The sequence below is a fragment of the Mus caroli genome, unplaced genomic scaffold, assembly GCF_978045245.1.
Source record: "Mus caroli unplaced genomic scaffold, Mus_caroli_1 scaffold_10, whole genome shotgun sequence".
Classification (NCBI taxonomy): Eukaryota; Metazoa; Chordata; class Mammalia; order Rodentia; family Muridae; genus Mus; species Mus caroli.
This window is the reverse complement of record NW_028227265.1, coordinates 18,758,551-18,772,186: the sequence shown is the minus strand read 5'-3', so window position 1 is coordinate 18,772,186 and position 13,636 is coordinate 18,758,551. Positions and strand designations below refer to the sequence as shown.

Sequence of the window (13,636 nt, the reverse complement as noted above, 5' to 3'; positions counted from 1 at the left end):
CTTGGTCCCCAGGGTGGTACTGTTGGAAGGTCACTGGGAACATGCCCTTGGAGGGGATTGTGGGACCTCAGTCTCTCTCTGCTTCCTGGCTTCTGATGGAAGTGTTTTTGCTCCACCACCACCACCCCACCCCCCATACTCCCAACATGGGAGTCCATCCTTGACAAATACCCAACGGCAGGGAGCCTTCAGGCTTGCACTGGACCCTCCAGAATCATGAGCCAAAGAAACTCTTGCTATTGATTTGGATGTTTCATTACATTAGCAAAGCTGGGGAGGAGGGTGCCATGGAAGCACAGGCTCTGGAGACATCCTAGGATGGACTGGCCTCCCAGGGGAGTCAGGAGACAGGGCGGGGCAGCTCTGGGTTGGCATGCTTGGTGAAGGGTTAAGTTCAAGTCTAGATGTGTTCTCTGCCAGCCAGAGCATTTACAGCATGCTTCGACCTGCCTGTGAGTGAGCCGAGAAGTGTCAGAAGTAGGGACAGTAGTCTCCATAGGCCTGTCTGTGAGTTTTCCATTTTTCATGTGTAGAGGGGCTTGTTTTTCACATGTGGGTGTGCGTGTGTGCACACATGCATGTGGGGTCCACGGTTGATGTTGGGTGCTGTCCTCAGTGGCTCTTCCATCACACTCATTAAGGCACGGTGTTTTGATCAAACCCAGAGCTTACAGATATGACTAGTCTAGCCAAGGTACTCTCAGGATTTCATTTCCATCTTCTGAGGCTATCACACACAGCTGACATTTTCAGGTGTGTGTGATGCCAAGGGAATTCATACTGCTTTTCCAGAGGACCCAAGCTTGGTTCCCAGCACCCACAGCAGGCATCTCACAACCATCTGCAACTCCAGGGGAGTCTGAGGTCCCCAGCCTTGATGGGCATCTATAATAAGTCACAGACAGACACATCATTAAAAATAATAAAAATAAGTATTTTTAAAATTAATTTTTTTTTAATGAGCAGGAAGTCAGACTGAGAGGTGTGTTAGGATTGAGCCAGCAAGACATGGCTGACTTTTTCCCTGGGCAGTGGCCCATTCCCAGAGGAGATGAGGCTGAGGTGGGATACCAAGGCAAAGCCCCAAGTGCATGGCCAGACCGGGGTGAGGAGCTGGTGACCATGAGGCTGGGTCAGCAGTGTAATGGTGTTAACTGCTGCAGGAAGGCAAATCTGCAGGGACACCAAGAGTTGCACTGTGGCCCTGTGAAGCTCCAAATGCCTGGGAGACATCCACAGGGACTGTCCCCTCTGGAGTCCCTTCAATGAGGCTCATGTGGAAGTCACTGACTCTAGGCCACTTTGAACATATATTCATGGGACTGGAACCCGCTGGGAGACAAAGTCCAAAGGAAGAGGGACATGGCTGTTGGGTGAGGTAGGGAGGAACAAGTGACAACAAGAAAACTCTCCCCCTGACCTATAGAATCGACCGACCGTCAGCATTCTCAGGTTCTCTGGGACAGCAGGAGACCACGGTGCCTGCCTGTCCAAACCATCCCTAACCCATGCACACATGAGTGCCACCCCGGACTCCGGCTTCTGCACATCCCAGCCAGGCTGACCTGGGGTCCTTGGGAAGCACTGCCTGGCAGCCATTCAGCTGCTGCTCTCTGTCATAGAAACGGCGGCAGCAGCTGTGGGCGATGGACACTTGCAGCCATTTGTCAGTACTCCCTCCCAGCCTGCCCTTTTTGAACATTTCTGTCCCATGGCCTTGGAGACGGGGCTCCTCCAGGGTGAACGGGGATAGGAAGTGCTGTCTGAGTCCTACAGGAGGCTCCCATCTGCATGCTGGCTGTCATCTGTACCACAGAGGCTCTTCTCCCCAGGTGCCATACACCAAACATTGGCCTGCTGCCTTCTGGCTGCTCCCCTCATTTTAGACAGGTATTGCCCCCATTTAAGGAATAAATTGCTAAGCTGACATAGGGGTCACCTGGCTATGTTTGAGACTATAGGGCTCCAAGGCCTTTGCCCATCCACATAGGAGTGGCCATGGATCACCTGGGTGGCTATGCAGTGGAGATTTAGTAACCCCTTGTTCATGGCTCCTCCCTCCTCCCACCTCCATCCCCACCTCATTTATCTGTCTTTCATGGTCAAGCCTGCTGGGTCCATGGGATCTAGGCTGAACACATTTGGGATTCATGGTTTTGTCTCTCTGTTACCAAGTGCTCTGGGGTTTGGGGCTGGGGCTGCGGCTGGGGGGGGTATGGCAAAATTGTCTCAAGTCTAGTTGCAAAGCCATGGCTGGTGTTCACAGTGAAACAAGAAATCAGCCCTGATCAAGTCCCACACAAGAGGTAGCTCTGAGGCATGGTGTCTCACAGGGTGGTGCCTCATAGGGTGTTCATGTCGCTCAGTACACAGCTCCTTGAAGCCTCTGCCCCTTGTCTAGTTCTGTGGTGTTGCTTCCCTGGTACAAGGACAGGCAGGCAGGCAGAAGATATCAGCCTCACACCAAAGACCATGGGAACAAGTTACTTTGACCACTAGTCTCTATCCAATAAGAAGCAGGCACACTTTGCTGCTCACTGCCCCTCGCAGTCTGACCCCAGGATGTGTTCAATCTGCTGTTATTTCACTTTGCCCCAGGAACCCTGGGAAGCCTGCTTCTCCTCATTCTCTAGGAACCTCTCTGTAACAGAGCCTCATTCTCAAAGCCCACTTCTTACCCCAAGCTCTTACTAAGAAATGTGTGAGGCCGGGGGAGCCAGGCACCACTATGGTCCAGTCATTTTACCTCCCTATGCCACTTGGTTGACATAGGGTTACTTTAGCCCACAAGTGCCGTTGGGCCCAACAACCTGCACACATCCCTTCAAGCAAGGCCAGAAGTGATCAGCGCATTCTTACTTAGTCCAAGAGACTTCCTTGTGTGTGGAGACATTCTCAGATGAAGATGGAGTCTAGAGAGAATTAGGATCCAAGATGGCAGAACCACCTTGGTGTGGGGAGGCATTGTTGATATATACGGGAGACACTCATGATATAACTTACAGGCTTGTTGCTGTATGTGAAACCCCAGGAAGGCATTCCTACTATCCAGAGGCCTGACAGTTTTCTGAGGGAGGAGGGGCACAAATAGAGCTTGTGTGCCATGGTTTCTAGGTCAAGGTAGGTGATATTGGGAAGTAAAGGGGTCTTCAGTGCGTTGCCGTAACCCCTGGGGGGGTCCTTTTCCCAAGCATACCCCAGCCCTGAGGCCCCCTACAGTCCTAGTAAAGCTCAGGTTCCTCTAGGACCCTGAAGAGCCTCCGGGGTGTAACCTTTGCTGGCTTGTTTTCCAGGCAGCTCTGCCTCCTGCTGAATGCGGAGAACATCTTCCATTCAATGGCAGACATCCTGCTTCGGGAGGAGGACCTCAAGTTCGCGTCCACCATGGTGCACACACTCAACACCATCCTGCTCACCTCCACCGAGCTCTTCCAGCTGAGGAACCAGCTCAAGGACCTGCAGACCCCGGTACTCCCTCTCACCCAGCGCTAGGCAGCCAGCTCACCCCTCAGCCGCTCCCAGGAGACTGGTAAACGGGGAGTCTTCACAGCTCAAGGCCAGCACCACAGGGTCTTCCCAGTTCCTCCCCCACCATTCACTGTCCCTTTGGAAACAGCAAAGTCCCTTTCGCATGGTAAAAATTGAAATATTCCTGGAAAACAAAGGGTTAATTGCTCTCCTTGTGTTCCTCCCTGCTCTGGCCCCTCTTCCAGCTGGACGCATCTGTCTCATAAAATGCCTATCATCATAAGTGCATCAAAATGCATGACACCTCATTGCTTCCTGTCCCAGGCTTTGGGTAAGGGTGCCCAAAGGTTGGTCAGAAAGAGCAGAGCAATTGCCAGAAAGCCAATACTCTGGGCTTCCCTCAGCTTACAGGGACTAGTGCCATCATGGTGCCAGGGACTTACTTCCCAGTCGTGGTGTGGGTCGCTCTCCCTCTGCCCCCTGCCTAGCATGACCCTACCTCAACCTCTTTCTGGGAGTCTCGAGGGCATTTAAGCCCATGTCTATAAGGACATCTGAGGCCAAGTGGTTTGCAATGATCCAGGCCACAGCGCTGCCTTCCTCCTGTGGTTCCCTGCAGACATTTACAGAAGCCGTAAGAATTTTCCTCAGGCTCGGGGCTCCCTCAGTGCGGGCTGGTCTGCAGGATGGGGCTCGGGGCTCCCTCATTGTGGGCTGGTCTGCAGGATGGGTTTCCTGGTACTGAGAGCACAGGGTGGACTTGGGTGGGGAAAGGAGGGGAAGCTGGGGTTTAAGAGAGGAGCCTGGGCCCGGACAGAACTTCTTCCCAGCCTGGGTGCTGGGACCACAGAGTTCCAAGAGACAATTACTGTCATTTTGCCAGTGGCAGAAATGCCAGCTTACAAAGGGTAGGCTCACTTTTGACTAGGCCTTTGCTGCCACTACCACGTGGCTCTGTGAGGCCAGGAGGTAATGACAGGGTCTAAGGAGCTGTCAGCATTTCCTTTGTGACAGCTCGTTCCCAGCTGGGCTGCCAAACACAGCCCAATGCTGAGTTGGCAGCCCAGCGGCCCCCAAGAGCCCCATGTCACAGCCCCTCAAGGTCCTTCCTCCTCAGGTCCTGTGTGGATGCAGTGACAGGAAGCCAAGCCTTCTAACTGCTTCGACTCTCCCTCAGGAAAGCCAGAACCTCTTCTGCTGCCTGTACCGCTCCTGGTGCCACAACCCAGTCACCACCGTGTCCCTCTGCTTCCTCACCCAGAACTACCGCCACGCCTATGACCTCATCCAGAAGTTGTATCCTCTCATTGTCATCCATCCCCCAGGGAGGGCCAAGAGTGGCCTTGCTGCCATTTCCTGTGACCACCTCCAGGGCTTGGGACATCACCAAGGCCTCCCACCAGGAGTGCTGTGCGGTGTGGTGTGGTGTGGTATGGTGTGTTCAGGAAGGAGCTGTCATCAACTCCTTCTAAAGACCCTTTTAGACCTCCTGAAGGGGAGGTAGGCCTGGAGTGGAGACTGGCTGAGGTGCCGCCCACCTCCTGCCTTAGGAAAGAGACAGGTCTCTCCTGCTAGCCCCTCCACCACAACTTTTTTTTTTTTTTTTTTTTTTTTTTTTTTTGGATGGAAAAGGCCTCGGTATAAGAATATACTGGGAAAACCTGCAGGCAGGGCTGGCTCACATGTCTTAACTTTGGAAACTTGAAGAAGGAGCAGGAGCCCACCACACATACACAGGATGCATAATGACCTGCCTCACCAAAAGGCATCCATAGTCAGAGGGGTTTTTTTAATCTACGCTGGGAGTCAGAACAACCTCACCTTTGAACCTGTTTATGACCTAGGATCAGAACAGTGTTCAGGGAGTAAGACTTCCTTCCTGCTGTGAGGAGATAGAAGCTAGGGCCAGGAAGGCTTCAGGAAAGGGTTAAGTGTTCTTGCCTGGCACCCTTTCACAGCCTGAGGCTGTTTGTCTTGGCCAACTGTGTGACCCAGACACTAAGACCCACTGGCCAGTTCTAAGCTTCCCTGGGTTGTCCTCTCAGGCAGAAACCAAGCTGCAGGGCCACAGTAAGTGTCTTCCTGGGCCCAGGTAGACAGAGGACCACTTCAGGAGCAGAATCCAAGCACCCATGCAAAAGGAGCAGCTGGGCCACACCCCATTTAGAGGAACAGAAAAACAGAGAGATTGGATCTATGTCCTTCATGTGCTAAATCCAACTTTGAAAGACTGGAAACCAGGTCTGGAGAAGGGACACATGGAATTCTGAGCCCAAGCTCAAATAGACTCCCTGGAATCCATCCTTTGCCACTCCTTGGGCAAAGACACTTCTAATAAGGAGACTTTCCTTGACTGCCCACTCAGTGGGGACCTGGAAGTCACAGTGGATTTCCTCACAGAGGTGGACAAACTGGTGCAGCTAATTGAGTGCCCCATCTTTACATGTAAGATCCTGTCAGGGCCATAGATCTACCTTGCCTTCTGCTGGCCTGGAGGCAGAGGGGGAGGTATGGAGCCAGTTTCAGATACCACTCTTAACTGAGCTCAGAGAGGGGAAGAGGGCGATGCGCCCAGCAGTCTTCTAGAAGGTCAAGAATGTAGTATCAGAGAAGGTGCCAATTGGTGATAAAGGGCCAGCTGCAGTGGGACAGGGCTGTGGCATCAGAACTTAGTTTTGTCTGTTTCCTCAAAATGGGTCACATACACACAGGCCAGTGCTGACATGAAACCCATCAGAATGTTAAGCCAGAGCCTGCCATGGGCTGTCCCTCGCTGCCCTCCCCAGCCTGCTGCCTCTGCCCTGACTCTCTGGGGCTATAGGGATCCCTGCTTGCCCAGGAGCCGCCATGTGCCAGGAGCCACTGGGCAAGCGCTGCCTGGTGAGTAACACCCAGGCTAAATGTGCAGAAGCAGCGGCTGCCTGGGCAAGCACAGCACTTGGCGCCTCCACACATGCAGCGCCTGCTCCCCAAAGCAGGCAGCACTCCAGATAACACACGTGTGTTTACAGTGTAGTGGAGAAGCCAGAGGTAGCCCTGGCTCTAGCCACCTTCCTAGCCTAGGTGGCCACCTGGGCCTTTGCTCCTTGGCAGCATCTCTGACCTGAGTGATGAGCCTTTACCCTGGGACCCAAAAACAAATGCAGGGGCTCAAGAATTTCCCCCTCCCCCAGCTTCCTCACATTTAAAGGACCAGCTGCTCTAAGCACCTACTGGTGCTGCCATGGCCCAGGCCCTGGAGACAGCAGAACAGGAGAAAGACCTCAGCCTGTCCAAAGCCTACCTTGCCTAGCATCTCACTGCCTGAGGGCCCCTCAGGGTAGAAGGATTCACTTGAAGGCAGGTCTAAGCTAATCAAGAAGAAGCCCTAAGCAACTCATACTCAGGAATAAGATGGATGAGGCACCGACGACGACAGCAAAGATGCTAAGCAAACCAAGCTTCCTCAAGGCCCAGCGGGAAGAAAGAACTGCAAGTAGGTTCAGGCTTCTTCACAGCTGTGTACATAGTAAAAAGTTTTCCTAACTGGGCAGTGGAGACACACACCTTTAATCCCAGCACTCAGGAGGCACAGATAGATATATCTCTGAGTTTGAGGCTAGCCTGTTCTACAGACCCAAGGCTACACAGCGAAATCTTATCTTGAACAACAAAACAAAAAGTTTCCCTACGCACACACTTGCAGATTAACTCGTCTGTAACCCCAGCAGATGCTTCTCCTTGTTCCTCCAGCTGGCTGAGCATCCTCCAGTGCAGCTCAGTCTTCAGAGCCTACCTGGAGCCAGCATCCAATCTCACCAGCCCTGGGCTTCTGAGCACCCAGCTATATCCATCAGGGATCACACACGACCTTAGGTTTGATTACTTTGCTTGAGTGTCTCACAGAGCTCTAGGAACCGCAATTGTTACGATACACTACGGTGGGAATGGAGGAAGAGAAGAGTGTACTTGTAACGCAGTCCTGAGCTTTTATGGAAGCTTCATTATTTAAGCATGGGTGATTTACCTTGGCCATTGGCAATCAGCTCAACCTTCAACTCAATCAGCATGAAAGGCTGTTTTAGAGACTGAGGACTGTAGGAGTTCTATGCTGGGAAACTTGGGTCAATATCAGATATGAATGTTACAGTTTCATAGGTGCTATGACTTCTGCCTCGGGCTAAGAGGGGGCACTAAGAAGCCATCCAGTCTTCTGGCACCTAGCACCAGGGCCTGGCTGCTCAGGCTCCCAGCATCATCCTTGTCCTACTGGGAGGCAAGACCAGACTCCAAGATGCAGGTCTCCTCTCTGAAAGGTCTATTCTCTGCCTCATTGTCTACAAATAATGTCTGCCAAGGTTTAAGATGTGGGCAGAGCTACCACAGAGGCCCAGGAGGGGAAGGAGAGCCTCTCTGCAATCCAGTCTCCCTACCCAGCCTCGGGCAGGCCATAGCCACGATGAGGTACAGCTGGCCAGAACCAGGTTCAGACTTCTAGGATTGACATAGATGCTGGGCAGAGAATGAGAGTGTCGTGCCCTTGAAGGGCTGAGGTGGTAAGTGGCTATGTCTAACTTGGATATTCAAATCTCCTCCTGGACACTCTGAGCTTTGGTGTGCGCCTCACTACACACAAAGGCATTTTCCCATCCGCCCTCCCTTAGCAAAGCCCTAATCCACTCTTTCTCTCTAGCTCATCCTATTTATAGCTCACGTGCTGGCACGTGCAGCACCAACTGGGGAATCTGTTACTCTACAAGCCCCCAGCCCTCATTATAAGGAAGCAGCTGAGCCTAGGGAAGGTAGGCTTAACCCAACAGCAGGTTTGGGGATCTCAGGCTGAGGGCCTGCTAGATACGTCAGTCAAATGGATGGGTAGGAAGAAATTGGGTCATAGAAATGGCTAAAATTCTCTGAGAGAAGGAGGCCCAGGCCTGGCTGTCTGTGGAGGAGCAAATACTTAACTCTTAGGCAGGTAGGTCTCAGCCTAGCAGGGCCGGGTCCAGTGCTTCCAGTTCTTTCCCAGCTAGGCTGAGGCAGGGGATCTGGGCAGTGTATTCTAGAGCAGGCCCAGGATTCCTGACCCCTGGCTTCTGCCCTGCTGCAGATCTACGCCTGCAACTGCTGGACGTGAAGAACAACCCATACCTGATCAAGGCCCTGTACGGCCTGCTCATGCTGTTGCCCCAGAGCAGTGCCTTCCAGCTGCTCTCTCACCGGCTCCAGTGTGTGCCCAACCCTGAGCTGCTGCAGACTGAGTGAGTGCTGGGCCCCAGGCACTGCCCTCCAGGCCCGTTCCATGGGAGATCCAAGGGCCCTACTTTACCCCTCTGTCGTTTAACCTTGTTCACTCCACAAGTACCTTTCTCTTGTCTTCAAATCCACAGCAGATCCCAAAATGGAGGTTCTGGGAGTGTTTAAAGGTCAGAAATATATAGGCATGCTTTCCCAAGCAGGCAGGGGGAGCTTAGAGAGACCAGGCCTAAGTATGAGATCTTTGCCCAGCAGAAGTCCCTGGAGAGAGGAGCTCTAGGGATGACAAGTAAGTCAGGGTCCCAGACACAGACAGCCAGATAGAGTCCAGAGTTGGGCCGGGCGTGGTGGCGCACGCCTTTAATCCCAGCACTCGGGAGGCAGAGGCAGGCGGATTTCTGAGTTCGAGGCCAGCCTGGTCTACAAAGTGAGTTCCAGGACAGCCAGGGCTATACAGAGAAACCCTGTCTCGAAAAAACAAAAAAACAAAAAAAAAAAAAAAAAAAAAGTCCAGAGTTGGGCACCTCACAGGCTTAGATGCCTTGCTATTCCATTCTATGAGATGCTCAAACTTGGCCCTCTGAGATCTCCCACATCATCAGGACCTGCCCACCATCATTCCAAAGGATTAGGAAACAAGAATATACCTGCTCTACTCCACCAGGAGCCTGCTCTCAGGAAGAACATGGCTGAGTTGCCCAAGCTGGCACCCTCTAGGCAAGGGGTTCCAAGCTCCCACCCTGAACCCTCTGCTGGCCCTGGCCCCACAGCTTGTTGGGCTGTGTCTATATTTGGTAACCCTTGGAGGCTTTGCCTCATCCACAGGCATTTGGCATCGGAGATGGAAAATTTCACTTGTCAGGTCACCATGGAAACAAGCAGAGCCACTGAGAAGATTTACGCTGAATGGAGTGCACCCAGCTTACATCAGCTGCCCTGTGTGTCTAGAATTCCCTCCTAGGCCACTGGAGCCACTCAGCAGGCCTTGGCGCCTCGCTGCAGCAAAGGCCTTGGGCATTTGCCTTTAGGGTAGATGCAGACAGCCTCAGGATCAGCCTGCTGCACTCAGGTCTCTGTGACCCTGTGTCTTCCAAACCAACCTTATAGGCTGCCCTGCCTGCTGCCCAGTCCACCCCTTCCTGCCGCTTTCCCAGTCAGCCTTGTGCTGACTGTGTCTTGTCAGCTCTGGGTGTCAACCAAGTGAAATCTGTGAAGTGTTTGATGGGTTGAATACACCCAGGGTTCAGAGACACCACTGTGGGGTTGGGCTGGTGTCTGGATCCCTCCCGAATGGATATCTCCTGCTTCTGAAAGTAGGAAGATCTTAAGGTGACAACACACCTCCTCAGCCTGATTTGTACATTGACCCTACAATATCCGGGTAGGCACTGAGGCAAGGAGGAAGGAGGAAGGTAGAAGGCACCTGGAAGGACACTGCCCTGGGGCAGGCCTCGGGCCAAGCCAGAAACCCTGCAGCTTCCCAGAGCTGTTTCTCAGGGCTCTTCTGGCAATATCTTGTCTTAGGAAGGTAGGGAAGGCTGTCCGAGTCAAGGCAAGATAAATCCCCAGAAAGAAACTAGGTAAAAGGGTTTCCTCAGGAATATCTTGAGTCTAAGGAGTGAGTGAGTCTTCTATGTAGAAGGCTCTAATGTGGGTCAGTGGATGGTTTCAGGCCTAGAATGGGATCTGCTATGTGGCCTCACACAGATTCAATACCCTTTCTGGGCTCCCAGTTTCTTGGTCTGTGCATATGTGTACTAAATGGGCAGGAGGTGTTGGAGGGGTCTCAGCTTTCTGGCTTCTGCAGGGACCTGAGAAAGTTGAATGTAGACTTGGGCATGGATACAGTAGGTGGGAAGGGACATCAGACAGCTGGAGGAGGAGTCAGGTTTCAGGGTTGGGGTGCAGAGGGCCAGTTCACACTCTGGAAAGGGTTTGTGGGCAGCCCCAGCCCCGGGTGGGGCAGGCAGCTGGCAGGCAGGCAGCCGCCTGCAAACAGAACAGCTGGGGAGATTTCCACATTCACCACCCGTCCCTCTGCGTTCTTACTAAAGGTTGGGGCCATGGGCCACCCTCAAGCTTTCTAACCATCCTTAGTACGGAGAGAAGGAGCCTCTGAAAGAAAAGCTCATGGTAGACGGACAGGTGGGTGGCAGGGGAGTGCCACCTTCCACCCTGCCGCCAGGTATCCCTGTCACCCAGTACCTGAGTATCGTGGGGAAGAAAGCACGCCATTGTGGTGGGGGAGGAGATGATGCTTGTAGTCCCAGCACTGGAGAGGTGAAGGCAGGAGAACCATCAGTTAGGGTGTTCTTGGCTATAAAAGCCAGCCTGAGGTACATGAGATGCTGTCCCGAGCAAGCAGCAAGGCTGGTCATGATGGGTGGGAAGAATCCCTCTACCATGGAGGAGGTTCCAGAGGGCAAGATACAGCTGTTTCCCCGGCCTCGGTATCTTTTTGTTCTAAGTTGCTTTCTATGGCTATGACAAAACACTAACCAAAAGCAACTTGGGAAGAAAGGGGTTCATTTCATCTTACACTTCCGGGTAATGGTCCAGCCACTGAGGGAAGTCAGGGCAGGGACTGAAGTAAAGAAGGCCATTGTAGCCGGGCATGGTGGCGCACGCCTTTAATCCCAGCACTTGGGAGGCAGAGGCAGGCGGATTTCTGAGTTCGAGGCCAGCCTGGTCTACAAAGTGAGTGCAGGACAGCCAGGGCTACACAGAGAAACCCTGTCTCGAAAAACCAAAAAAAAAAAAAAAAGAAGGCCATTGTAGCTTACTTATTTGCTCTGTAGGTTTGTTTTGCTTGCTTGCCTGCCTGCCCCAGGACCACCTGCCTATGGGTAGCACAACCTAACATCAATCATTAATCAAAAAAGTGCCCCACATGCATACCTATAGGCCAGGTGCTAGAGGCAGTTCCTTAATTGAGGTTCCCTCTTCCCAAGTAACTCATTTGTGCCAAGTTGACAAAACTAATCAGAACATCCCTCAATTCCTCACAATAGTCCTTCTCTGGACCTTTGTCCCCACATTCGCTAATGGTGGTGTTATGACAGCATGTAGACTCTTGGGCACACATCCCACCCTATCCCCGGTGTCCTCTCTGTGGCCTCGAATCTCTCCCGTCCCAGGTTAAATGACTTGGATAACAGCTAGCCACACCCTGGACCTAGGACTACCTGCTCTAAGTCCCTCTGCCCCCTTAGGAGTCTGGTTGTTCTCCAGGACAGCGGCACCTATACCAGTAGCTGCTGGGCCAGAGAGGTCCCTTCCCTCATTCCCAGGGGAGTCAGCCAGCAGCAGAAGCCCCAAGTGACAACCAAGTGGGCATCACCAGGCCACTTTCGCTCTCCAGCCAACAGTGATCAAGCCCTGGCTCAGGAGGCAGTGGCTCGAGGCCCAGGAAAAAACATTGGCCACAGATGCTATCTAAGATGTTTTCAGGCAGTGTGTGTCCTCCTCAAGAGAGAGGAAAGGAGCAGCGTGGGCCAGGGTGTGGGAGGTACACTCAGGTTCCCAAAGCTGCATCTGGGAGTAGTTGTGCCCTGCTCCTAGCCTGAAATTCAACAGGCCACAGCAGTGCCTTCAGGCTTAAAGCCATTAGTTTTTCTCACTTGGCCAACCTCACTGGGGAAGGTGCCATCGTGGGAGCTCTAGACAGAGTAGCCAGGTGTACCAGGCCTTGGGCTGCCTGCTCCAGGAGAGGTAGAGCTGTATGTAGCTACCCATCTCATACCTGAGCTGGGGCTAGACACAGGCAAGTTTCTGTCATGTCACAGCCGGAGGGAACCTTACACTCAGGACGTGACATGTCTCCTGTGGCAACCTCTTTTACAGACTAGGATGGAGATTTTTGTTTAAGGTCAGATGTCTAGGCCAGGTCTGCTATCCTATTTCCTTAGCTTCGGCCAGCCTCTTCACCAACCCAGAGGTCCCAGGGAGTCCGCTCAGCTGAGTGGGTCACAGCCTTCATGAAACCCTTTGCCAGGGCTCTAGGCAGAATGGAGTGTGGGGAACAGAATAAGGATATGCTGGAGGGACAGTTAGGAATGGGACTGGGCCCTGGGTGGCAAGCTGAACCCAGCTGATGTGAGGCTACAGGATTGGTCCATCAATTGGAAGGAGTGTAGGTTGGTCAGCATGTCCTGTGGTAAGATAAGCTCTTCTCTGGGAGCAGGTAGTGATCACAGGCCTTGGGACCCAAGGCCTGCCAAGTTGTAGGTCCAACAGAGAGACTTCACTGATCCCAGCTGTCTGCAGTCTCAGCCATACCACAGAGAAAGGGCTGGGCTACCGCCTCCCCCTTCTCCCCAGACCCTGTTCCAGGCCCCAGCTGCCTTCCTGGCTGGCTGCTGGCCCTGGCTCTCACCCCAAAGGGAGCCACTGGTAAACAGGAAGTGCTTCCCCATGCAATGCCTGCTCCGCTCCAGGCGCCATCAACAGCCCCACAGGCTGAGAGACATCCAAGCAGCGGGTTGGCTGTTCCCACCAGCTGCAGGAAAGGGGGTGGACATGGGACCCTAAGCACTATGGGTCTGGCTGCTGGGAAGATGTCGCTGGGCAGGGACCCACAGGTGCCCAGAGACTGAACCCCACCAGCACCTACCATGATGCAGACACTGACTCTGACTTCTGTCCATTTTCCCAGAGACTGTCTGAAAGCTGCCCCCAAGTCCCAGAAAGGTGACTCCCCCAGCATCGACTACACAGAGCTGCTGCAGCACTTTGAAAAAGTCCAGCAACAGCACCTGGAAGTAAGACACCAGCGCAGTGGGCGAGGGGATCACCTGGACCGCAGGGTTGTCCTCTGATGTGCCTAGCGTGGAAAAGGGCCCTCGTGGCCTAAGAAGCACTCAGGGTCTCTAAGCTGAGGCCACAAAGAGCCTGAGAACCTGCCTCCAGCAGGGCTGGACCCAACCACCAGCCAGGG

The 13,636-nt window shown here is 53.2% G+C and overlaps 1 protein-coding gene across 1 annotated transcript in view; it reads left to right on the top strand.

The window, feature by feature from the left end:
- The window catches only part of Vac14 (VAC14 component of PIKFYVE complex), a 96,662-nt gene extending 83,026 nt beyond the window's left edge, over nt 1–13,636 (top strand). The window contains exons 15-19 of the mRNA XM_021169610.3: nt 3,294–3,468; nt 4,646–4,764; nt 5,834–5,913; nt 8,555–8,705; nt 13,355–13,636. Coding sequence (XP_021025269.1) covers nt 3,294–3,468; nt 4,646–4,764; nt 5,834–5,913; nt 8,555–8,705; nt 13,355–13,517 — 688 coding nt within the window. The 3' untranslated portion in view covers nt 13,518–13,636. The remainder of the gene's footprint in view (nt 1–3,293; nt 3,469–4,645; nt 4,765–5,833; nt 5,914–8,554; nt 8,706–13,354) is intronic.